Raw genomic sequence first — 26876 nt, forward strand, 5'->3', positions numbered from 1 at the left:
AGAATTCTTATGTCCTGTAGTCCTTTTTCACCAAATACTACTGGCAAATGTTCATGTCACCTTTTAGTATGGTAGAAGGTTTCAATATGTATAATAGGCAGTGCTAGCAACTGCTGGTGTGTTTCAGTGGTTATGCAGTAAATAATTTTATAGCAACATGTATCAAACAGATTCTTCTCCTACTTGCGATTGTTAAATTTGAGTAGCTTGATTTTGGGGGTTGTTTTTCTTCTGTTGATAAGCTTGAGATGTATATGAAGGAACTGAAAACCAGATGGTTTAGGGTAGATTTTTGAGGATTATTAAGTTCCTTATTTTATTTTTTAGGGAATATATGCCAACATTGGAGGAATTTTTTGAAGAAGCTATTGAACAAGCAGATCCTGAAAACATGGTTGAGAATAAGTATAAGTATGTCAGTCTTTGTTCTTTTTCACTTTATTTTGATCTCTTTCATGTTTGGATTGTTAAAGAAAACACTGTTCTTTGTATTCTTGCTAGTATCTGTATAAGACTCCAGTAATGTACAAAAATCTTTATGATTTTGGACAGAATTATATTAATTAGGAAATGACTCGGGTCTTTTTCTGTGCTTTTACAGATGACAGACTATTACCAACCAAACTTGTATTTTATTATAGGGCTGTGAACAATTCTAACTATGGCTGGAGAGCATTAAGACTTCTAGCACGCAGAAGTCCCCACTTCTTTCAGCCAACAAACCAACAGTTCAAGAGTTTACCTGAATATCTAGAAAACATGGTAATCAAATTAGCCAAGGAACTGCCTGTAAGTAACATCATCCTATAATAATAAATGCTGAATTCATCTGAATTCTTGTTTGTCTCTGCAGTCCATTTGGTACATGGGGATGGAGGGGGGAAGAGAAAAAAACAAAAAAAAACCCCAAACCTGTAAAGTAATAGTTGCAAGTTAAATTGGTATAATTGATGAGGACCCCAGTAACACTAAACTGTGAATAACATTGACTAAGCAAGTAACTGCTGAGCTCTGCCTTGTATTCTGTGAACAAACAGCTGTGGCAATTCCAGGGTTTTTTTTGCAGGGTTGGTAGACAGGAATATATTTGTACCCAGCTGTTTGGGTTGTGCATTGCAGTGCAGACCACTTTTATTGACGGTGTCAGCTGGAGTTAGGGCTTATGAATATCAGTAGCTGTGGCTACTGGGATGGAAGCCCGTAGTAAAGGGTAGGGTGTGCAGCTGAAAGGTTACTAAAACTTTACAGCAACATCTACCAGAGCTCTTGTATGAGCTCCCTGACTTTTAAAATATGTAAAGACAGATAGGCCTTGTGGAGCTGTGAATTTAAAGCATTAGCGCTTTGCATGTTAGGCAGTACAGATCTGAGGCCAGGGAGAGGTCTTTCAGATCACTTTATAAACAGTGATGAGAGACTAACAGCTGGGGAAGGCACATTTGCTAAACCTTTGAGTTAGCACAGAACCCAGCAATTTCTTCTGGATATGAACATGTGCTTCTGTATTTGAGACCTTGTCTGTCATGTGAAACCGCTGAGGTGTAAAGGTTGGACTGTAATATACAACTTTGTTCAGCCATCAGGGTTAACTAGATGCTAATAGCAATTTTAGAAAAAATACTGAGAGGGGAAAGCTGTTTAATATATATTAAGGTGTATATCTATAAGAGAAGGGGGGTGTGTGTGTGTGTGTGTGTGTGTGTGTGTGTATATATATATATATATATATATATAAAAAGAAAAAAAATATAGGAGGTGTATATATAAGGTATATATGTAAGAGAACAATATATTAAAGTATCACTTTTATTCCTGATGGTACTACTGTCATATAACAAATGCTATGGCAAGAAACAAATATGTACATAAGGCCTGTGATTGAAACGTGAGAAAAGGGGAAGCCTTTTGTTCATCATGGCTGATCAACAGCTAAATCAGAGTGAAAAGTTTGTTGTTTACATACTTGTTTTCCACCTTTAAGAAGTTTGAAAGTACAGAAAATTTAGAGGAATTACTGAGTGAGGAATTAAATTAATGAAGAGGATTTTTTTTTTTTCTTAAATGTTCATCAGTGGTGGTCTCATAGAAAGTTGATTGGTGGATTTTTGGGTTTTTTTTTTAAAGCTTGGTATGTAATGCTTGATCTTAATTACTATGAAAAGGAGAGAATCCTATGAAGTCAGTGGATCCTTCCATTAGGTTTTTTTAGTTAGTACTATGTTTTATTAGAACACTTGTTACTGGTGTTTTGGATATAGGAGAATCTGGGGGATTTTTAATTCTCTTGAGATCATGTTTTCCATTTCAACACACATTCCAGAGACCGAGCTGTAAAATTTCTCTTTAAATATAAAGTTCATCCAGTGATGTTTAGTTCTCTCATTGTAGCCTCCTTCTGAAGAAATAAAAACAGGTGAAGACGAAGATGAAGAAGATAATGATGCTTTATTAAAGGAAAACAATGAAAGTAAGATTTGCATGTTCTCAGCCTTTTCTCTCTTGATGTGTATTGTAGAAGCTGTGTTTTAACAGCATTTCTACTGAGGGTCACCAGTCCAGGTTACCCCAGTACTTCTGTCTTGAACCCATGTTCATACCAAACAGTGCAGCCTTTTCACAACACGGCACCAGTAGCAACCTCTCGGTTTCGTGGCCTGCAGTGCTGAAAGCATCTAACTTGTTGGATTAGCCCTTTCATTGGAGTCTCTTCCACCTTTTCTGCGACATGGTGTATGTTTACAGTGTTAGCAGGCATTTATAGCTAAAATGCCAGCATTGCTGTGTAAAAACCTACCCGAGTGTTCCTCATCCCGCTTTCCTGGGTGTTTTCCCTTTAATTGCCATGGGTAAGTGCCTCCCTGTTAGCCCCAGCTGGAGTGGGTAGTCACAAGACTTCAGAAATCGTTATATTCCAATTCTGAGATCTTTATTTCCTCATTTAAATTATCTTAAAGGCAAAAGCTTCTCTGAGAAGAGCCTTCCTGACAAGCATCATCTTGTGTTCATTCCCCTCCATGAACCAGTCCTTCCATTTTTGTCTCTTGCCTGTACCCCCGGTATGCCGTGCTCCGAAGTGTCCTTCCATGTCCCCTGTGTCTGAGTCTGTTGCCTTCCATCCTCATTCATGCCTTCATCTCGCAGCACCTTCTCCCTTGCGTGTTGTCTCCCTGCATCTTGGAGCCAGCCTGGGCAGGGGGGGTGCGCAGGGCAGGGAAGCCACACACCCAGTACTGCTGGCAACTTTGTTGAAAGATTTTTCTGTTGGTGGGAAGCCGCCTATGGGCCTCTGAATCTCTCTTCTGTTGCCCTTTTCCATCCAGCACCTGACCTTTTCCATAGCTTCCCTGCCAGTAGTGAAGAAGTCCTCTCCAGCTTAACACTGCCTGAAACAGCCTTTGGAGCTTCACTGTGTTGAATTTACACCTTTCTTTAAATCTTGTCTTAAAGCAAAGATGAGAGCGCTGTGGTCAGCTGTACACTGTTGTGCTTAGAAATAATGAAAGTGATGTGAGTTCTTCTGTTGTTTTGTCATTTGTGATCTTCCATTCTTTCCCCTCAATGTAGTGAGTTTAGTTCAGACAAATGGGTGTGACTGATAAGCCCTGGAAAGAGCTTAAGTTTCCACTCCATGCCAACTGGCTCTTCAGGGGGCATGAGGGTGAGATACTTATTAAAAATTAGGAATGTGATTAATTTCTATGCATAAGTAATTCAGTCTTTGGGTGGGTTTTTTTTTTTCTTTAAACAGCTTGAAATAAGCCATATATTATAGACCGTGATGAGTGATAAATGTGCAAACCCACCTGTGCAATCCCTGCAGTGTTTGGCCTCTCAGCAGAGCACAGTATTCCATGTTCTTTATCTTGATGCCGGAATGACTAAAAATGCCTTGAAGTACTGACTACGTAGTGGAGTTACTATCCTGTTCACAGTCCTGCTGCTAATAGGACCATGAGGCTTTAGTAACTCAGTAAAAGGGAAGCAAACTATTTTTTACCTAACTCCACATAAAGTGACTAAAGTCCAGAAGACAATAAAATGTTAAATATTGCTCTGTGTTTTAATATTATAGTTGACTCACATATTGAAAATTTTAAGCTGCCTGTCAAAATCCTTGTTTTCATTTGGAGGAGGCAGTTCTAATGTACTTGAAGATTCAGTAATTCTCTCTCAAACAAGAGATAATATAAAAACCAATGTTTTCTTTATCATGGGCAATAAGGGACATTCCTGTTGAAACCCAGGTAATACATCTGTAAAAATCTCTGTTCCCAGAGCCCCTGAGGTTTTTATGACTAAAGGAAAGGTGTAAGTCAGTCTGGTAGTAAATAAATAGATTTAAAATGGAGCAGATCAGGGGAGAGTCATTTGCGGTATCCGGAGACATTGTTTGTGTCTCATAGATTCTCTCTCTCTTTTTTTCTTTCCTCCCTCCCCCCATTCCCCAGGTCCAGAGGCGCAAAGGGACAAAGTCATGTCCGGTGAACAAATAGAGTCATTTGCAAACAGGCTTGGGGAGCAGTGGAAGGCCTTGGCCCCCTACTTGGAAATGAAGGATTCTGATATACGCCAGATCGAGTCTGACAGCGAGGACATGAAGATGAGAGCCAAGCAGCTGCTGGTGGCCTGGCAGGATCAGGAGGGTGCCCACGCGACCCCCGAGAACCTGATCGCTGCGCTGAACAAAGCTGGGCTCAGTGACCTTGCAGAAAGCTTGACCAACGACACTGAGAGCAGCAGCTAACTCCTGTCAGGTCCTGACCTGTCATTTGGGTTTGGTGGTGGTTGTTAACGGTGACTTGTCTGGCAGCTGTTGTTAATTGTTACTGTTTGGTTTATTGTTGTTGCTAGATAATTGATTTTTTTGATAGGTATTTTATGTTCAGTAAATGATAAAACTTTTTAATAATACTGTTCAGTTGTCCACATTTTCTGAGAAAAGGATTGGTCATCCTGATCCAGAAATGGGAGGTTTCATCTTGGGTGGTAGAAGTGTAAAAGGGAGGAGGGAGAGGGAGGGCAGCTTTCTGTGTTCACTGTGGTGGGGATTTGCCTGCAGCTGGGCTCGGGTTGCTCTTGTTGGACAGAGCGAGCGCCAGTCGCTCTAACTGCCTGTTGTCTGCTTTCTCGGTGTGTGGGTGACTCTGAAGGACTTCTGTCATCACTTGGGGTGGTGGGGAGCTCTAGGCCATCAAAATGTACAACTTGTTTTGTGGCTATTTCTTGTGGAATTTGGGTCATTCAATGAAATCTAATTGCTGTTTGGCAAACCACATTACCATGCAGATGAAAGTTCCATGATATTGTTTCAGTTTTGCAGGCATTCCTGTGAATTTCTAAGGTGGTTTGCTGCTGGTTTGGAGATGTTCCATGATGGGCTTTGTGCCCGCTCCCCCCTGCCACTGCTGCAAGTATGATTTGGCAGAAGGTGGAAGATGTAATGATTTGGATGGCAAAGGGACTCAAGCATGCTGTGAACGGAGGAGCATGGGGATGAGCTGGGGCTGACAGCCATGATGACAGTGACTGGAAGGAGCCATGTTTGGCCAGTTACAGCCTTGATGCTTCAGGCGTGAACCATCATCTTGGTGCTCGTGTTCAGGGCAAGAGCCTTGGGCACTGAGCTGGCCCCTGGCTTTAGCTGTGATCCCCTTCTCTGACCTGGCCAGCAGCAGTGTCTTGTCTTGTGTGTGGAGGACTACTAAATTATTGGGTTTTTTCTGCATCATCCAACAAGTATGACTTCATCAAAATGAGTGACAGCAGTCCTCTCACCCTCAAACAGGCTTGAAATTAGACACCCCCTGGGGAGATCCTGACTGAGAATCCCCCTCACTGACCCCAGCCCCAAGGGTTGACAGGCCTCAAAGGACCTCCACTAGAAGTAGAGAGGGGCAGCCTGTAGGCCTGTCTAGTGACTGCTGCTGCTGCTCTGTCTTCAAGGGGTTTTCAGTGTCCCAGCTGTTAAATTATTAAGTGTATCTTGTCCCAGTAAGACAACTTGTACACACATCTCAAAATCTGGAAAAAGCTAGAGCAGGAGAAAAATGGGGCAGAAGGCTTTCTGTGAAGGAAAAAAAGTTACTTTTTTTATAACTATCAGACTGTGACCAGTAATAAGATTATATTATTTTGTAGGTGTAGGGTCATGTAATTGTCCAGAACAGAAGGCTCTTTTCAACTGCCAGCAGCAGCTCTAAGGGAGGAAACACTGATCACAGGCCCACACCTGGCAGGACAGTCCCACAATGCAGCAACTGGGCACAGGCCTTGTATGTCTCAACAAACAGGAGGCACAACAAGCTTTTTCTTTATAAGTATTAGTACTATTTCTGTGGACTACATGGATAAAGAACCTCTGCTGCATTGAGGATTTCTTACTGGGTAGAACTTGCTTGCCCCCATCCAACATTTATTAAAACACCTGCCTTATCCTTTGGGAAGCTGTGCTGTGAGGGAGGCAGGGCAACAGCCACCACTGCACCTGGTAAGGCAGAAAAAGGCCCTGGGAAGGCCACAGCTGCAGCTGTGTCCCCATGGGAGGGTGAGGGGGGCCCTTTCTGAGAAAGCCAGGCACAGTTAAACACTCCCCCAGGCCACTGTCAGTGAAGACTGACTGGGACCTGTTTCACCTAACAGGAAAGCTCTCCAGAAAGGACTGAGACACATCAAAAATCAGCTCCTCTAGAGCAAGGCTGAGCTCTGTCAATATCCCAGTGCTTTCCTGGCTCTAGCCAACACACAAATACTTTCTAACTGCAGCCTCCCACCCACAGCATACAGCTGTTGCACTCCTGAGGGGAAGGAACAGAAGTTACCCTAAGAAAGCAAAGTCTGGTTTTGCAACCACCACTTATCTACTGCCAGGAGCTAAACCACTACAGCTTAAAAAAAGAGTGGCTTCATTACATGACTGCTTTGAGACATTCATCCACTGGTGGCCCAAGAAGTGAAAACAAACACATACTAGCTATGCTACCCAGACATGAATTTTTTTAATGGAGACACAGTTGTTGATCACAATTTATTCTGAAGTCATGAGATGCCAGCAACAGAACAGACTGAATCAGCAGGTCAGGCTGGACAAATACTTGACTGTAGCCACAGTTGTTGGCTATGGGCAGCAGCACTGAGTTACATGACAAGGCAAGTGTTTCTCTTCTACCTTCCTAACAAAACTGCCAGGTAAGGCAAAGGATGGACAGCTACTGAACTGTGGTATAAACCATGCAAGAGTAACAAATGTGAGAATAGGTGTGTAATAAATACTTGATGACATTGGGGGAGGGAAGGGGCAGGGAAGAGGCTCAATTAAAAAAAATTAATCTTCTGCAAGACATTAAAGCTATTTTAAGTATTGTCACCACCACAGTGGGCAATCCAGTCCAGCAGTGACAGATTGGTACATGGATCAGTTGTAAAACAACATCCCTCTTCACATGAAAAGGGTTGAAGAAATTATTTATCCACTTGCTAAAGCTCTGGGGTTAAAGAAGTAATCAGTAATCAACATTTATTTCACACCTAGGCAGAATGACTAAAACTGAAGACTACTGTTCAGCTTCATCTTCAATTACTTCAATTCTGCGAGGCCCGTAGAGTAGAACATAAGCTATATGCCAGTCTCCACCCCCAGATAACCTCAAAATATCTTCAGGTGTAACAATGCTGACTTTGTCATCATCAAATTTAATCCATTCATCTGCAAGAAGAAGACAATTATTTGTAATTTAGGTACATAAGCATGTTTCAATTTTTAACAGCCCCTTTAATGAGGGAAGCAGTGCTATAATCTATTACTTTTTTTTACCTTGTTTCCTTTTAACCCAAGACACATAATGCCCAGAGGAACTTGATCTGCCTTGATGTGTTAGCACTGCCTGCAGGTCATAATAGCCGCAGTTATTAGAACCAATATCTGAAGGAAGAGGAAAAAAAAAGTTAGGCAAGTCTTACATGAACAGTTTTAGCATTTTTAGCAGCACACAAACCAGCTGTAGCCACACTGTTGCTGTGTAAAACCCCCTTTACAGCATGGTTCTAAAAGCAGCAGCTTTCAGCCAGGATAGCCCCTCAGGAAACTAAGAATGGTGCCTGTTTTCATGACATAAACATGTAACCCAGACAGAATGCAAAGCTCAATACCTCTGTCACATGCCAGCGGGTGCTGCACTCAGGGCAAGCCACGCCCCTGCCCTGCAAGGCCCATCAGGCTGCACCGCGGGCTGCTGAGACTACTCAGGTACAGCCGCTCAACCACTCTGCTGTTACTTCAGTGATGCTGTTTGGTTTTTCAAAGGAAAAAACGGGCCAGTTCTTCAGGTATGTAAAAACCATACCAAGCAGGGTGTCACAGTCCCCAACACTCCAGACTCTCCTCTTTCTGCTGTGCTCTCAAGCCAGTCAATGCCCCCCCACTTCTCACACAGTGCATTACACACAAAGCCCAGGAGCACAGAACGGTAACAAATTTGGGTAAACGACCTCCAAAATAATTTCTGCAGTGTCTTCCACATGAGGGTGAATGCTTAGGGCATTCAAGCTCCAAAGCCCCCCAAATTCAGGCAACACAAGCCCCATGACAGCAGTTTTAAAAGTCCAGTTTAAGTTTTTGTTTTGATTTCAGCTTTCTACCACCCCCTGACAAGGACATGTACAAAACAACAAAACAATATGAAAACGTCTTTTGATGCACATCTATGTATCATCGTGTCAGATGGTGACAATTGTCTTTGACGATCTCAAAAGCATTTTGGCTTGCCTAATCCTTAAATTTCTGTCAGTTTCTGAAAATTAAATTTCAAAGGCATTAAAAATAACCAGGGTTTTCATAATATGCCACCATCAGGTCCACTTAAACATGAGTAAACAGAAAATTACTTTAAAACAGATTTACTTCCGTGTACTCACCATCAGGAAAAGAAAATGGTTCATATTTAACTTCTTTCTGTGCACCATCACTTTTACTAGACTAAAGAACAAAATATGCAAATTAATGTGGGATGGTTTTGAGAAAGCTTTAGCACAATCATATCAAATATCAACTCTCCATTCATTTAAAGATGTTCCTAAGCCTAAATATTTTTCATTCAACTTGAAACAAGTTCCATCACCTTACTTCTAGCTGGACATCCAACAGCCTCATTTAAACAAGACTACTTTTTAAAGCAAGCATGTAACCATTTTAGCACACATTGGCTCGTCTGTTTACCCACCAGATTTACAGGTTTGGAGCACAAAAACAATTCTACAATTGAAGATTTTATTCCTTGTTAGGGACTTGCTAGCAGCAGAAGTGACAACAAGAAAATACCAGAGACAGATCTCAAAAGTACCAATACCTTCTGTTTTAAAATAGCACTCTTTCTTTGCTGCTAACTGTGTAAAGAGAGATGCAAACCTTATTCAACTGTTTAAATGAAACTGCCAGCAGTTAGGCCAGGAAAACAGTAGCAAACTTTTAAAAAAATGGCTAAAACACTACAGTTATAGCTCATTTACTTTTTTCTTCATTAAAGAAAGGCAAGTCAGTTTTAGAATATGTAGACAGGGTAAGAGATGAAACCATTTACTCAGTTTTTAGCGCACAGTCTTTTAGCTCACTAAAACATATATTGTAAATTTTATCAGACAAGTAGCACTCTCTTGTACAACCCTTTCCAGTTGGTGAGCAGGAAATAGCAACCTATACTCCACTGAACAAGTGACCCACCAGCAAGCAGTAATGTTAGAAGAGAATAATTGTGTCATTCACAGAAAACCTTTAGGCATAACACTTGTAAAATACATTTTGAAATAAAATATAAGCAATGTGTCTGTCTACAGCATTTACCGTTTCTCACCAGGCAGGCACACCAAATACACACAAAAGATCTTAAAGTTCAATGCCAAGGAGTTTGAATGCTAAACAAAAGAACAATACGTTTAAATAAATCAAGTCTTCTCTAATCTTTACTGGTACCCCAATTTCAGATGTCTGACTTATTTAATCAAAACATCCATGAAATTGACAGAAGACTTACATTCTTTGGCTGTTGATTTACTTTTTTGTCTTCTAGATCTTTGAATTTTGATCGGTAAGAAACCATTTTTTCCTGAAGGTCTGGCGTACACAGCTCATACACATCCAACATAAGGGGAAATTTAACATCCTAGGAAGTAAAAAGCATGAAGAATATTAGCATAATTTGGTACTCCACATTAAAGCATTCTCCCATGGGTAGACAACACCGAGTCCAATCAAATACAACTCTCATCACATTGATCCACTGAAATGCTGCTGACATTACCTACCTGAAGGGCTACAATACTTTCACAGAAGAGTGTCTGCTTCAGTATAAAAAATTATAAATTACTATATTCAGTATAAATACTCAGATTCTTTATTATTAGCTATCATACTTTTATACTACAGAAATACCTATGCAGGCCTAAGGAAAAACTGCTGTTGAATGACTGTGCACTTGCAAAAAATGTCAATTTGTGTTATCCAAACAATCTTCTAAAATAGCTAACACATGCCTTCAATCTTTATTCCCTTGCTTCTCTTGTAAGGAATGGACATCATCTATCCCGATGCTCCCTGGGCAGCTTAGGAGGTCTATCAGCCAAGGCCAACAGAAAGCAAAACCAGAACATTTAGCTGTTTGCAGCTGGTTCTTGCATTTGTAAATCAGAAAGCCAGACAATTCACATAACTAATAAAGGAAGTGTTTGCTAGCATAAACATTTCTCATTAACCTTACACCACCACCCAGTGACTGAAAGCATGGTGCTCTCCTTAATGAAGCATTCTCCTCTGAATGTCTGGTGAAAAGAGACCAAAAAAATCCTAACAGCTTAGGAGCAAATTCACTTCTGTCCCTTACCTCCTCTCCCAGTCTATTTTGGTAGTATAGTTTGATACACATCATCATGCACATTGTTCTTAAGCAAAGAATCTACACTGTTAATATTTTAAAACACAATTTAAAAGCAAACAATTTAGTAAATAGCCTTCAAGTATTAGTTATCTACCTATAATAAAAACTGATTGAAAAGCATGAAGAGGAATTTAAACTTCAATATCCAGAAAACTTACCTTAAGAACTTTGGCATTCACTGATTCTTTCTCTTTGTAAAAAAATCTAACCATCTGAATAGTCAGGTATGCTGGCAAGCGACTAATTTTAGACTGGAAGAAAAATTTAGAGAAAGCTATTTATTTAGATATTTGCACATCTTTTACACCTTAAACACTGCTCATCCTAAATTACAGGCTATTCGGGAACATACTTGTACACAAACACACAGGAATATAACAAGGCCTCTTATTTTCAAGCTTTCTGTAGTACTGTACTCAAAAGTAATTTTCAACTGGTGTTCAATTTCTTGGTAGAGGATATTCAGATGCTTTATAAACATAATCACATGCCTTTGCAGCAATAACTTTGTGTTTTGGGACAGAAAATTGACAACAGTTAAAAGAATCATAAAGAAAGCACCAGAAGCACCACTCACAGATTTGATATAGAGTGCATTTCTCTGCAGTGTTGGAGACAGTTTGGTGATTTCCTCTTGAAGACGCTGTTAAAAAAAGTTAATAACACATCATTTATCATAAAACTCAGCTTAAAGAAAAGCACAGCATGGATAAACAAACCATAAACTAAATCTTGTTCTGCTGACCTCTTCTGTTGCTATCAGCCATTACAACACACAGCATTTTGAAATTCCTTGGCAGAAAGACCATGCCCATTCATTTGTTCACCTCCAGGATCATTCCTGAACCCTGACAATACTAAGTTTCTCTCTGCAGAAAGTTTAATTATACGGGAGTAGAACTTGCAACTGTATTTAGTTACGAATGTGTCACGTCAGGCCTGGAACACAGCTGAAGAAAGTCTGAAGTTTCTTGTGATGGGAATATTTGCACATTTCTCAGCTCTCAGACTAAAGCAGACAGAGCTGCATATAAGGAGGCAGGTGATGGTACTCTGCTTCCTGTGAACCTTCCTAATTCCCTGAACTGGCCTGGCTGTTACTGTTGTGACTCTCGCTGCAGACAATCCAGCATAAGAATTCTAAAAGACCTTTTCAGGCCTGAAAGTGAGGTTTCTTTTTCTATAATCTTTTTCACTTGTGAGCATTAACTATTTTATCTTGCATTTCCTTCTAAATTCTGTCAAAAAAAACCCAAAAAGCAGATAGAAAGACTATCCAAGAACCATACAACTTGGTCTAGTCCTGTACAAACCAGACCACTGCTTCCATCCCTGCTCTTACACAAGTACTGTGCAAGAGCAGTTACTACAAAGGTTTTGTAGTAGCTCCTCATCCTGATCCTTCAGTTTCTAAAAAAACCCTGAAAACTTAGAAATATATATACAAAAAGCACAGACCTTTAAGAAGTTCTACTTAAATAAATGGTTTAAAGATGATGTGGTGTCATGGAAAATAACACCCCCTTCAAAATCTGTAAATTAAATTTTAATTGTTCTAACATCCGTTTGGGATTTTTTTCTTAGCAACAAAAATGCCACCCAATTTTAAAACTGACTTTTTGGGAACAATTTACAGCATGCCTAAATCATGATATTGCTCAGTCTGAAGTGAAAGCCAGCTGAACAAACAAGTCGCAAATGGTTACCTGCATGGGGAAGACCACATCAGGGTCAAGAAAACACTTTGTTGAAGCCTGCTTCATATTAAAATGCAATTCATTTTCACTGCCATCTTTCCATCAAACACCAAAAAAAAAAAAAAGCTTGGAACTCTGTAAAGCTTGGACAGCAAATGTCTATTCCATGTCATAGATTAAGAACACAGACCATTTAGAATTTCAATTAAATAGAAGTTATAATGGCTTACCAATTTTAGTCCTGTAAACAGATATTTCACTTCTTGATTGATAAAACAGCTGAGTTGAAGCAGATTCTCCTTTCCTTTAGTTACTTCCTCTTCTTCAGCTTCTGTACATTTCATGCTTCACAAAATTAAGGAAAATCATCATGCACCAAGAGCTGAACTACTGCTCTAGTGAAAACATGCTGAAGAGCACAGTAGTTCAAGATAATCCTGTGCTTGTGCATCAGTAGTACTTTTACTTTCATAGTATAAAAAGAAGATTTGAAATGGCCCTTCCTTCTAACCAATCTGTTCCTTCATGTCTTATGACAAGTAGTAGCTGAGGCAAACAACATACCAAAAAAAGTAAAACAAGTTTTTAATCACCATTTAAGCTGGTGAGGACTGCTTTGCTCTTTCTTCCCCCTCCCTCCTCCAACCCCCAGAACATTGATCATAACTGTGTGCCAATACCAAGTTATGAAGTCTGCCTACAACATTGTGCTCCATTGTTGTTTACAACCGATAAAAGTTGTTCTATTCCTGCTGCTGGCCAGACTTCTAATTTCTTTCAACATGCACAGCCTCCTTTATCTGCCTTCTATCAGTCCTCTTCACTGAAATAAAGTCCATTTCTCCATTATTTTCTACATATTCTTCTAATCACTCTGTCCAACCTCTTCTTTTTCCATACTTCTACCCCAATCCTGTTTTCTCATCCACTTCCTTCTAACTAGATATTTTTCTGACTGCTCTGAATGCATCTATTCTACAAATGCTGCCACAATCACACTTCGAAGCCTTGCAGCATGACTTTTCTACGAAGCCTCTTCCTCCTGCCATTGGCCTGTGCAGCATTCCTCTTAGTTACTCATTTTGCTCCTCACAGCTATTTCAGGGATAACAAACATCACAATACAGGGATAGAGATGCATGGCTCACCTTAAAAAAGGCCTTTACTCTTCATTACTACCAAGCTGTGAGACAGAGAACCTCATTTGAGAGGATGTTTCCTTATTTCAGACAAGCAAATGCAGAGCATAATACTTTCTAAAAGTGGTGGTCAGTTTCACAACAGCCAAGACTTTGGGGTGGAAAAGCAGGAAAAGAGTAATACTTGGCATGAGATGTGCTCTCCATGAGGTCATACTTACTATATGAAAAAGCTACTAGAAAGTTGTCAGCTGCATTAGTCTCTTACTCATCTAACAGTGTGCATCTAATCTAGGTCTTTAAAAAAAAAAACAAACCACACGACCAAAACACCAACCAATCAAGCTAACCTTTATGCTTGGCATACTAAACATATACATGAGCAACACTCCCTTACAAGCCAAGAAAGTCTATTTAGGATGATAATTAACTTTTACTTGGATAAAGCATGTCAGCACCCTTGAGGTAGCTAACTGGCAATTTTCTCTCTCTCTCTGGAATGGAAATCTGGTATTTAAATTCAGGAAGGTTTTTTCTATAAATTTCTATTACCGTTCTTCCTCCCCACAACATTCTCTCTCTCAAAGTATATCCAATATTAACTTCAATTTTTGTGTACTCCTGCAGTACATCATTCTCCCTCTTCCCCAACACACCCCAGTATTTTCTATACTATTCTGAATAATGTTTTTCATCCTCTCTGCATTCAACTGCTAAGATGTGGAATTACTATCATTCTTTATGTCTTGCCTTAGTCTTTAGGATACGCTGTTTCAAATTCAATGCTGAAGAACTGATCAATTAAACTCTTCTTTTTAGATGATGCTGCTGTAGCTCCAGAGTCTGTCTGTAAAACAAATTCTCTTATGATGTAACTTGAAATAGCATGTAAAGACAGTCTTCTTTACAGACAAAATAACCCAATTTATTTAAATTCTTCAAAGCCTATTCCTTCACCTTTCTACAGATGGATTTTCTCCTAGTCAGTCTCCTTAGACAGCACAAAAGTTTCAAAACAAACACATTTATAGCATGCTGTTAAAGCCACCTCAAAGCATATTAGGAAGCAAGATTTCAATCAAAAAGTCACACCTCCCTACCCCCCAACTTAAATCTGTCTTAAATTTTAGTCTATCAGATTTTTGCCACTGCCAAGACTCTCCAGAAAACAGTTTACAGAGAAAGAAGAGTCAGTCTGGTAAAGTCTTGGGAAAAACTTTTAAGTAATTTCTTACCAGGTTGATTAAGCTAATTGTGTCGGAAATAGAATTCTTGTAGCCAAGAATGCTGTTAACTTTTTTTCTGAAAAGTATGCATGTGCTAAATTCACAGATTACCAGGGGCAGCTGCTGCATACTCACACTCACCACCACCCTGGTCCAACACAGGCCTTACAAAGCCCAAAGGGAAAGTATTCCTATGGCTCACTCCATAGTGCAGCTGACAGGACATAGGTAGCATTATACTGATCAGACACATCAGAAAGCAATTTCACTTACTGGACTATAGACACATGTTAAAGAACTCACAAAACTGATCATCCTTAGCAAAAAAATGTGTGAATCAGAAGTACAACATTATAAATCCTAACTCTGGTTAGAGTAAGACCACAATTACCTCCATAACTGTATCACCTTCTATGCCTTCCAGCTTCTGCTGTAGTACCCTCATCATCTGCACCCAGCACTCATTGGCATCCTAGGAAAGGCACAGAACATTAAATCTGAGTAGTAGCATTATGATTTTGTAATATTAAACCCATCAATCTTTACACTATAAAACCAGACGTAAGGATTCCTTAACTAAGAATTTCTCCCTATTCCACCATACATTTTCAAAGCTAGCACTTGATACTGCATTCAACTTTTCTACACAATAGAAAAGCAAACACTTTACTGGGATTAATTATTTTCAAAGGAAAAGGAAAGTTCTTAAATATTCTTGTTCTCAACTTCCAACATACTATAGAATTTTTCAACAAAAAGCTAGTAATCGGTCTTTACCTGTTGAAGGTACTGGCCTTGATCACCTTTCTCTGCAAACTGTGGGAAGGCCATATGTAAAAACTGCAGGAGAATGATAGGTGGGATACTGGAGGAAGTTTTATCCATGGAATCAAACAAGTCTCTAAGAGCTTGAAGAAAAAGTGAATGCTTTGAGAAGTGGAAAAAACAATTAAAACATGACAGGAAGTTTAAAAAGAATAGTAAACCAGTAGCAATATTTAAAGACTGATAATTTAACAGTGTCCCATTTGATCTTTCCAAAGCAGGACCAAATTTTCCAGGAGGCGTAACAGGTGCACCTAAGATCTCATTTGTGAACATGATTTTGCAAGCATAAAGATGACAACTCTGAGAGCATGGCACACAATGCCTTGTCTTTCCTGGCTGCTAACAGAGAAAAAAAACCTGAATCAACAAACATTTCTGAGCAGTTTTCATTTGAAACACACCTGAGGAACAGTGTTTCCAAACGAGGACTACACCTAGAAAAACCAGAAGGCACTGACAATCAGTCCTCCAGAGCAGCTTAAGCTTCACCAACTACTGGGGAAAAACTTTCATTTTTCCCAACTAAAATATCTAGAAAATACTCATGCTTAATTTAAGACCCAGGAAAACAAGTATGTGTATGCATATGTGCAGAGAGTTCGTAACTATGTGCCGTTCAATGAATGCTACTGATTGCATGACAATACGTATGGCTTTCTTTTTTGCTCCAGACATACTACCATGTATGTCTTATCTACCCAGGTTACAGCACTTTAAATCCACAAATCACTTCAGAGACACCTGTTAATCCTCACAACCACCCTGTGAGGTAGGCAACAGTCTGCAAGGTCATTAATTTACAAGTGGAGAGACTAATGAATGATACTCCTGAAAAAGCAAATATAGGCAAGATTACAGGGAACCAAGGTCAGTTGCTTCCTCTCTTTAAGAAATATCTTCACGCACCTTGATAAGAGGGACAACTGATATGACACAGCAATTAAAAAAAAAGAAAAATGCCGTTAAAGTGTCATGCAGGAGTTCTTGACCAGCTCAGCATCAAAGAATTGACTACAAATTACTTAAACTATTAAGATTCCTAAAAAGCAGAGCTGTCACCTTAAAAAGAACACAAGGGACACAAGTAAAGGCAGTGAAAGGGGAGGGGCAGGCATGGTTGTACAGAGTAACCATTGAACTTACCACCCCAAAATTCGATCAGCAGGCATACCCACAAACTGGACCTTTCCTTCCTTATATTGTTTTGTTTTTCCTTAAATGGACTGGTAGAAATCTCAGTGTCCTGGCCCAGCATCTTAGTGGGGCAATGAAATAGAGTAAAAAAAAGAAAAAGTGGACAAGTAGTACCCTTGTTCAAGTGTAAGGGGTCTAACTAGAATTCTAGTTAGAACGTGAGGATACGGGGCCACATCATGAGCTCCCATATGTGAGCACCCAGATCACAACGAAGAGTAACTTTCCTTTTGAAGACACTACTTTTTAATTCAGTTATGAAAACTGGATCTTTAGAGTAAATGCTAAGACCACTGATAAAGCATCAGCTACCACCTTAGCAATAATGCTCAACCAATAAATCACATTTAAAAAAAATAATTCAAAGAAACATACATTCTAGGAGTATGGCGCTAGCCTGCCATTAAGTGAAACAACTGCACAATAAAATATTTCTATGCAAAATGATCAAATCAACAGACGGATGGAGTCGGCTTTAGGAACTTCCAATTACTTTATGCCTACACAAAAAACAGTTAAGACAGCAATGATTTCTATCTAAGCCTAGAATATATTTTTTCTAACGTGCAGCTGGATAATATGCAGAGATGTATGCTTTGCAGCCATGGTCAGAATAACCTTTAAAGATATTAATGACAGAGCAAAATGAATCCTCCAGTGCTAGCAGATCTGAAATTCCAAAGGTGTATGTGCTAAAGAAAAACACGCAGCACTCTAGCTGCAATTTTCATCTGCATTTAGCAGGATATCACACACTAGCCTAAAACCCTCTGTTCTACTCTAAACACCAACCTGCAGTAATGTATTGAGCAGAGGCCATTTCTCCTGAAGCTCTTAAGGCACCACCATACCTAAAAGAGAAGAAAATTATCTGTATGCAATTAAACACAATTGAGAAAAACAGTCAGGTTTTTAAATCATAAAGCAGGCAGCACTTAGATGTATTCAAATGTATCAAAAGAAATCAATCACCAAACCAGAAGTAACCTAATATAAAGATTTACTAAAACTTGCCTCAAAGTCTCAGCTATTTTGCAAGCACTGCATGAAAGCAAAGGAAAACTGGCATCTGTGAGACAATAAATAAATGCAGACTGAGAAGTCTGGATACATCCCTGCTGCTTCCTTAATCCAGTTGCCTCAAAGACTCAATCTGTTTTTAAAGAAACTGAGAAAAAGTCTTAATAGAAGCTACCTCATTTCTGAAACATTTGCTTCTTCAGATACAAGATGAAATCACTTTCAAGGATAGAGGCAGACAAAATGCATGGTGATGGAGGGCAGGCTTGCTTCTTGCTTCCACAGCAGAAGCAAAACAGCAAGAGGCGAGATGTTTTTCTTGGGGAGATATTTCCTACACTGAAAAAGTATGGGAGTCCACCCATATTACTAGAACTTACCACTCTTCTTTGAATGATTTCTTAATTTACAACCTGCATGAGGAACAGAATGGCCTCTTCTAAGCATATACAAGCCTTCAAGCAAAAGGAGGATCTCGTGCATTCTTTAATCTCAGACTGAACTTTAAAAACTCTCTCCATTGCTAGATGATGAGCAGGAAACTTTCCCCCTGACATGCTACAAAACTGGAGTACCCTTGCAGAGATCAATGAAGCAGCTGGTGAGGAATGTAGCCGTAATAGTAAGCTTTCCCATGTGAGTCCTTTCACCTCTCTCTCATTGCCATATACCCTTCCACACTCATCAAGACAGGAAGACCAAATAAAGGCTAAGTCTCCAAGGTAAAGCAGAGAGGCTGCCTGCGAATCTGACTTCCCACAGACAATAAGGCCACATCTTGTATTGCAGTCTGCCAGTTTCACAGGGTACATTTTGACATTTGGTATGTTAAATTTGTCAAATACTCTGATTCAGTGCAGTAACTCAGAGTCCTTTACATGGAAATAATGAGACTTTCCTAAAATGACAACACTGAAAAACAAGAAAAAGCTTTAAAACAGTTTCTGTACTTCACAAATAGTTCTCAGTGCTAAATAATTAAGGTTCACCTTCTAACAGAATGAAAAAAATACTTAGATAACTAGCATTTACCTATAACCAATCGGGTACTGAGGTATCAAGAAAGCAGCATATTTCAAAGGAATTAAGTTAACCTTATGATGGCAATGCTCTACCTGATGATCACCACATTTTTGAAATAGTTGTGGTTTTCTCATTATAACTTATCTGGAAGACAAGTTCAAGCTCACATTGCCATCTATTCTTTAATCTAACCTTCATGATTTCCAAGTTTCTTGTGAATTCCTCACCATAAAACCTGGCCATTTGCACATTTCAGTCCAGAATAACAAAAAAAAACCCAAACAGAAACATTAGTCTACAATCATAACAAATTAAATAAATTCCATAAGGGAATGTCTCCTGTTCCCTACGCATCTAAACGACAGTAACTCCAGCTTATTCCGGTCTGCCGCACAGTAACACCCACGGTCCTATCTCAGAGCTTCCAGCCGTACCTCCAAGTACCAAATGCCAGTAACATCAGAATTTCATAGCTGAAAACACATTGTGCAAGATAGCCATCAAAAAACCCCAAACAAACATTCCTCAAAGGAACAGGACTCCCATACATTTATTTTCTACAGAACAAGACCATAGAAACTAATACCAGCAAACAGGGTTAGGAGTTCAGTAACTTAAGCATTTTAAACAATTCTTGATAGGAACTATTTTTTAGCTAGACAAAACACATTCTCTCCCACTAAAAGCCAGTTCCAACAAATACATAGTCTTAAGTTCTTTAAAAAGTACAGACTAACACAGCCACAGGATAAACTTTAATCGATCATTATGCTAATCTTGAATAGATTTAAATAATATTGTTATGATAATCCATACCAGTATTAAGATGATCATTCCACAAAATAGCTATTTCCTAAGATGAAGAAAATGTTTTAGACGTGGTATTTTTGTACTGAATCCTACCTTTTAAGGGCCTCTTTCACTTCTGGCACTGAGCGGATACACTGAACCGTAGCATTCATGTAGCAAGTGTTGCCAAGGTTTGTCAATCCACATGGTAACTCCATCTACCAAAAAATTTACAAGGGTGCTTGAAAGTCTGAGAGAGATGTGCAACCATTTTTGTATAAATGCTATAATTTCACATCAAATTCTTAGAAAAGGAATGATCAGAGTTGCATAAAATCTGGAATGTTCTGTCAAACTTTATGAAGTTTCCCTGATCCATTTTCTGATCATATTAATCATTTCACCAGTTGGTGCTTTTAGAGGACATTCAGGAATGCTTTGTGTTTTTTCCTGTGCATGTTTAGTTTAATGAACATATTCTTCAAGCAGGCAGTCACTCAGAAAGTTCAATTATAATCTCATTCCAGTTTTGACCTTAAAATTCTATTTCCGTGAAATTTCCACATGAATACATTTCTTCTAATTAAAATCAGTTTTTACTAAAACTCTGAATGTGATGTTCATAGTTAGAAACAGAAGCATTATTTAAACTCCTCTCCAGAAGTCTGCAATAGATCGTTAATTTGATCCTTTCAGACAACTTATTAATTTCTAAAGTTTTGACAAATGTGAAGGCCAACTAGTAATTAAACTAACCAGTTTCAAAAATAACTATAAACCACAATGTAATAGCAGTTGTTGGTGGTTTTTTTAATTTTTAATCCTGCATATTTGAGTGACTGTCAAGGAAAAAGCATGTAGTTTAATGAAACTAAAGCAGTACTGTATACCATGTACTTATTTTAGAAAAAGAGAATTTATTTAGCTGTGTATTCCATTTTTAATGAACACACGCGGTACAGACAACTGAATTTTGACTTGTAAGAAAATTTGAATCGGAGAAATGCAATGTGACCAACTTTTTCAAAATGTTACCTGACACTGAATTGTCTCCCTGTTTACCTCTCAGCTATCTCAAAGTCTGTGTATAAGGTTAGTTGAGAAATACATAAACATGCCATGGAAAGCATTAAATACTGAAGCACAAAACCAGCCCTAAACTACCAATCCATTTTCATACAGACATGCATAAAAGTATTCCTGTTCTGCATGCATAGTTGACAACAGTCGTGCAACTGTTTTAAGTATGACAAATAGCTCCTAGTTCAAATGACTGATTAGAAAATCAAGCCTTTCCAATTGTAAAAAAGGAACAACTCAAACAGAAGTACTTCATTTTAAAAAAATAGATTAATTACGCTCTTCCCATAAAGGAAAACACATCATCTATTCCACGAATGTCAAACTTATTTTCATTTTTCAGAAAGAAAAGTTTACCTAATACTACTAGCAAGGACAAACAAAACCCCAAACACACCCCACCCCAAATAAACCTTAGTTTCCCTTCACAGATATGAAGGAGGTAGGAAACAATTTTGCACATCTAAGAACCCTTATTCAGGCAAAGTTCAGGACACTAATACAGCAAGGGCAACATAGGTTTGTCTTTAAAAACATCAGTAACACTATTTTTAGAAAATGTACTAAGCTGCCTGCTTAAAGAAAAAACAGCACTAGTTATATGACTTTTAAATTAAATTCCAGACTTCTCATCACTGCTGCCACTGGGTCATCAATGTAAATTTGCGTTTCTTTTGGGAGCTATGAATGCTTGTTCTGGTTTTGGCTGTGATACTTAAACTTTCTTCCTAGTAGCTGACACAGTGCTACGTTTCCAACTTAGTGTAAGAATAATGCTGATAACATTTTGATGTTATAGTTGTTGCTAAGTAACTTTACTTGAAGTTAAGTATTTTTCAGTTTCCCATGCTCTGCCAGTGAGCAGGTGCACAGGCAGCTAGGAGGAAGCATGGCCAGGACTGCTGACCTGGACTAGCCAAAGGGCTATTCCGTACCATAGGATGTCGTGTTCAGTATATAATCTGTGGGGAGCTGGCCAGGAGGGGCAGGTCGCTGCTCAGGCATTGGTCAGAGGGTGGTGAGCAACTGCACTGTGCATCAGTTGTCTTTTCTTGGGTTGTATTTCTCTCTCCTTTTATACTCCTTTTCATCACAATTAATAATAAAATATTTTAGTTTAGTTATTAAACCATTGTCATGTCCAACCCATGAGTTTTACTTCTTTTCCCAACTCTTCTCCCCATCCCATCGGGAGGGGGAGGAGTGAGCAAGCAGCAGCGTTGTGCTCAGTTGCGGGCTGGGATTAAACCACGACAATGCTGAACAGACATTACAGTTTCAAAATTAATTTTTAAGCAACTGCAAGTATTTTAAAAACTTGTCATTATTCAAAGGTTTACAAGAAACCAAAGTTTGAAATAAGCTTACAGCTGAAGCCAACTGCTCCTCTGTCATGTCTTCTACAAAGACAGGTCGAGCAATTGGCTCTTCTGGAAGCGCATCTGCAGAACCCATCATTAATAAGGTCATCCCCTGGAAACACAGTAAAAATTGTAGTAAGTATTTAAGGGCAGATATTTCAGCTTCAAAAATAAATAAAATCATTAAGCTCTTGACGTATTTCAGCTATTTCCCCCAAAATAAACACAATGTTTCTCTAGTTTACAGAACTGATACTGCACTGTTGTTTCTTAAGGGTATACCTTAACTTTCTCACTACCTAGAAGGTACTTACCGAGAACAATTCCACGGTATTATCAGTGCTAGATATTTCCACTGAGCCTGGTGAGCTTGCCAGCAGCTGATAACACAAGATTCCAATTGGGCTAAATTTAAGATTTATGGAACACTCCAATATGAAGTGTTCAGAAAGGTCCCTTCCTGATGGACCACTAGGGATCGAGCATCTTCAACACTTCAGTGCAAATATTCCTCTTTCCCTTAAGACTTAGAAAATACCTTGGAACCAAGAACAACCAAACAGCATAATTCTGATTTGAAAGAAGCTGCAATGCTTGAGCTTCTCAAACGACACAGTCTCAAGTTCTCAAATTCAGAATTCTCTAAACAACCAACAAGAATATCCCTCATCTTTAGCCTAGAATCTGGGGAAACACTTCACATTGATGTGGGCTATAATGAGGACCGCAGCTCTGAGCTGGGAACAGGGTTTTTTCCACATGAAGAGGGAAGGGAAATGCCATCCCTTGGTCTGGCAAGTTCTGAGGACATTAAATTAATTGGGAAGTGAAAAATAACCAAAATGACCTTGTCAGTTTAGGCATCAGGACTAACATTCAAAGGGGGAAAAAAAAAAGCAATCAAGTTAACCATGCTTGCTGGACTAGCATAAAGAAAAGGAATTTTTCAGCATTTGACAGAACGGCTCTATAAAGTAAGATCTATCAAAGTCGGAGAAAATGGTTATCTGGTGCCCTGAAAAATACAGTGTTAAGGAAAAGGAGGGACGGAAAGAGGGACGGACGGAAAGAGGGACGGACGGAAAGAGGGACGGACGGAAAGAGGGACGGACGGAAAGAGGGACGGACGGAAAGAGGGACGGACGGAAAGAGGGACGGACGGAAATGCTCCCAAGTACTTCAGGAAGTTTGTGTAATTTCCCTACTGATGCCAAAAAAGGTTTTTTACAAATCAGTGGTAAGAACTTTGTAAGAACACTTAGATAGGACAACTATAAAATTATTTTTCATCAAGGTCTAATTTTTAAGAGAGTTACCCATTCAAACAGAAACAGCAAGAATTTTAAATGCCAAAATAAAAATCAAACTGGTAAAATTTAGTTATTCCTCAGAACTTACATTCTTTATTTTTATGTTCCCCCAGTCATCATCCTGTATTTGAAATGAAATAAAACACAAGTTAATTATCTTCCAGCAAAAGACAAGCAAGAATCTTCATTAATATTAATCACATATTGCTAAATACACAATTGTGTTTCATCCAAGATTTAATATTAACTATTTACATATCAAGTCTTGTCTTACTAAAATAAAAAACAGCCAAGTTCTTCATCTATTGTTCAACATTGCTTAGACGTAAACAACTTTTTACCGGAAAGTTGCCTGTATCGCACTACATCAATAAGTCCCCAGCAAAGTAGCACCTGAAACTTTCTTAAACAAGCTAAAAAGCAAAATATTGCATTCAGATTCCGAACATTAAAAAGGAACAGGGAAAAAAAAAAACAAAACACCACCAAGCAGGGTAGTGTTTGGTATAAAAGAGTGAAGAAGTGTTTAAAAACAGCAGTGAATCTCCCAACAGTTTAGCAACAACCTTTCACTATTATTTTCTAGTAGTAGGCAATGAATCATACAGAATTATTTCTGAGAAACATAGTCAGTTTAATACACACAATGACAGATCTTCTGAAGGAACACTCAGCAATGTGGTCATTGCTCATTATGTTATAATGTAATAAAGTTAGAAATAATACGAAAAAAGCATGGATTTTTACCTTCAGAGTTCCTCCTTTAACCATAACCTTCTGTCTAGCTGGCTGAACTCCAGTCAGTGCAAACAACTGGGCTTTGAAGACCATTGGAGGTTCATCAGTGTTAAGCTCCACGCCATCAAATTTCTCTTTTCCCCATTTCACGTTAACTGCAAATAAGATGTTTTGAAACTAGATTATTTCCTAATATACAAGAACGTAATTACCATGTTCAACCCAGTATTTCACATTTCAGACCTTACACCATCTCAAAACATTCAGTTTTAACTCTAAAACTTGTCAGTAATCAAGTTAAAGGACACTTTTTTCTACAAGGTGTCTCAGTCATCAGAACATGCTGTTTCCAACAAGTCTAAAAATAATCCTATAAAACAATAATAATCAACATATATTCTGGGAAACTTTACAAGTCGTAAATGTGTGTAACAGCATCAGAAATTCTTTGGGCAAATCTTCACAAAAGCAGCTCAGAAGTAACTCTCCCAATCTCTTGGTACTGTTGATTGCAAACAAATTTCCGAAGGAAGTCCGTATGTGTGATTCCAGTTCGGTTTTCCATAGCATTCCCATTCTCCTTCAACAGCAAACAATACCATGTTCTTTAAAAGCAAAGCAACTGTCAGCTGTAGTTCTGCCTACCAGTATCATTCACGTGGAGTTAAATAGGGAGGTAAGCATCCATCAAGAGAAGAGCCATAAAACAACAGACTTCTTGCTTCCTCTCAATGGAAAATTAACCTCACAGCACCATTTACAACACCATCACCGCTACCCTCCTCAGTTTTGCCAGCGTTCACACAAACAACATACCTGCATGCCAACACTGACAACAGCACAAAGGCTAAGGAGTCACCTTCAGTGGATGGCATGCACATTACTAGATTTAGCGAGGTTTGATGGGTGAACAATGAATTGGAAATGAAAAGACAAAGCAAAATATGGCAGAACACATGGGAAATTATTTTAAAATGTATTTGCAGGTGTGTCCTTACTTTCAAAACAGTTGCAGCTCCAGAAGCCCTGACCCCAGTAAAGGTGCACAGGACTGGAATTAAGAAGTGAAATTTGGTCATGCAAAATGTAACTCTTGATTCTGGAAATAGGATCGCCAGCAGAAACATTAGGCAGAACGACACAGAGGCACGTCAACTTCGCTCTGGTAAAGTCAGCACTAACCAAGAGCAGACAAAAATGCCTGGAATAGACAGTGTTTCTAAAGAGTGGTTACACATCTCTGATCACTTCCAATCATTATCTTAAGTACACAAGGCTACTTTAGCATGCTGCAGTTTTGCTGAAAAGGTGCAAATTAAAATGCACAGTAATATCTTGTGTGCACAGTAAGTGGCTGAACTACCATACTTTTAAGAAAACCATATCCTTTCTTCTGCATGTGCTTTGGTTTTAAGTTAACATACTACAGAAACTCTAGGGTTTTTTCCCAACACAACATCCTTAAAATTTGCGATTTAAAAAAACCTTCCAAGAAGGTTCAGATTTCAGATGTATGCCATGCTTGTGATGGGTAATAAGGAAGAATAACCAAAACTATGTCTAAATTAGCCTACAAAGCGACTCAAATGACTGGCTTTTCAGTATTTCTAGCAAAAAGTACCTTCTGATTTTTTAAAAAACACATTGATATTTAAAATCTACTAAGCACAAGCCTTTTCCCATTTTCTGGGAAGAGAACCCAGTCAATGACAAAATCAGCTGCAGTCTTTTAAATTTTGCATTTTTGAACAGTCATGCATCCACCACTAAACATGCAAAATAATTAGGAATTATTAATCTGCCATGCCGCTGGTTTTGACAACTCAGCGCTCAAAAGGAGGAAACTGAAGAGCATGACCGTCTTCAGAGATTGCAACCAAAAGTTTCCAAACTAAGAGTTAATTGTTAATTTGAAAAGAATGGAAACTAGAAAAAGGCAGGACGTATTTTCCACACTAAACAGAAAATACATCTTATACAGATGCACTAGAATTCAGGAGAAGTCCGTTATACTGACATCAGGATCCCAGTTTGCCAAGCACAATTAAAATAGAGGAGAAACTGGGACACAAGTGTATACTGAGGCCTTCTGCAACCTGTTCCTCACATACTAAGAAGCCCCGAGAGGCCAGACCTGTGGAACATTAACAAGCCAGTAACTGGTCCTAGAAGCGTCACCGCAATCTTCGCTACAAACTTTCCTTCACGGCAAGGATGGCGAGTGGGATGCGATGCAATTTAAAACAATTTTAACTCCTCCGGTTTTAACTAGGAAAAAATAGATTTAAAAGAGCGGAGGCGCATGCACCCAAATAAACCTGGAGGTGCGGATGCGGAATCACGGCTCGCTTGACAGACAGCAGCACTCACCTTAGTACAAGGCAAATACAAACCGAGAAAGCGCAATGCCGAGGCACGATCGCACGCGACGGGCGTAGGACACCCGTTCGCAGGACCGAGCCTTCCCGAAAGGGCCCTCCCGGCCACCAACAGCGCTCTCCCCTCGCCCCAGCCGGGCCAGGCCGCCTCCCGGGCCGGGCCGCACCTCC

The 26876-nt window shown here is 39.2% G+C and overlaps 2 protein-coding genes across 3 annotated transcripts in view; one reads left to right on the top strand and one right to left on the bottom strand.

Moving 5' to 3' along the window:
* THOC1 (THO complex 1) overlaps positions 1-4911 on the top strand; it is a 32804-nt gene extending 27893 nt beyond the window's left edge. Inside the window, exons 18-21 of the mRNA XM_026841444.1 lie at positions 328-411; positions 642-789; positions 2389-2467; positions 4449-4911. Of these exons, the coding sequence (XP_026697245.1) occupies positions 328-411; positions 642-789; positions 2389-2467; positions 4449-4744 (607 nt within the window). The 3' untranslated portion in view covers positions 4745-4911. The remainder of the gene's footprint in view (positions 1-327; positions 412-641; positions 790-2388; positions 2468-4448) is intronic.
* Positions 4912-6879: 1968 nt separating this feature from the next.
* Positions 6880-24486, bottom strand: USP14 (ubiquitin specific peptidase 14). 2 transcript variants are annotated; one of them, XM_026842978.1, is made up of 15 exons: positions 24337-24486; positions 23678-23710; positions 22287-22391; positions 19953-20056; positions 17799-17857; positions 15762-15892; positions 15376-15456; positions 14526-14605; positions 12850-12964; positions 11500-11565; positions 11081-11173; positions 10023-10151; positions 8911-8971; positions 7811-7918; positions 7488-7702 (listed from the first exon to the last, which is right to left on the bottom strand). In XM_026842978.1, the coding sequence occupies exons 1-15, from the start codon at positions 24418-24420 to the stop codon at positions 7551-7553; spliced, it is 1401 nt and encodes a 466-aa protein (XP_026698779.1). In that variant the 5' UTR covers positions 24421-24486; the 3' UTR covers positions 7488-7550. The 2 variants fall into 2 exon arrangements, with proteins under 2 accessions (XP_026698778.1, XP_026698779.1); XM_026842977.1 differs by lacking the exons at positions 22287-22391; positions 23678-23710; positions 24337-24486 and adding an exon at positions 16956-17067 and having other exon boundaries at positions 6880-7702; positions 15370-15456; positions 19953-20006.
* Positions 24487-26876: the final 2390 nt, after the last annotated feature.

This window comes from Athene cunicularia (assembly GCF_003259725.1).
Source record: "Athene cunicularia isolate RWA chromosome 2 unlocalized genomic scaffold, athCun1 chr2_part1, whole genome shotgun sequence".
In the NCBI taxonomy this organism is placed as follows: Eukaryota; Metazoa; Chordata; class Aves; order Strigiformes; family Strigidae; genus Athene; species Athene cunicularia.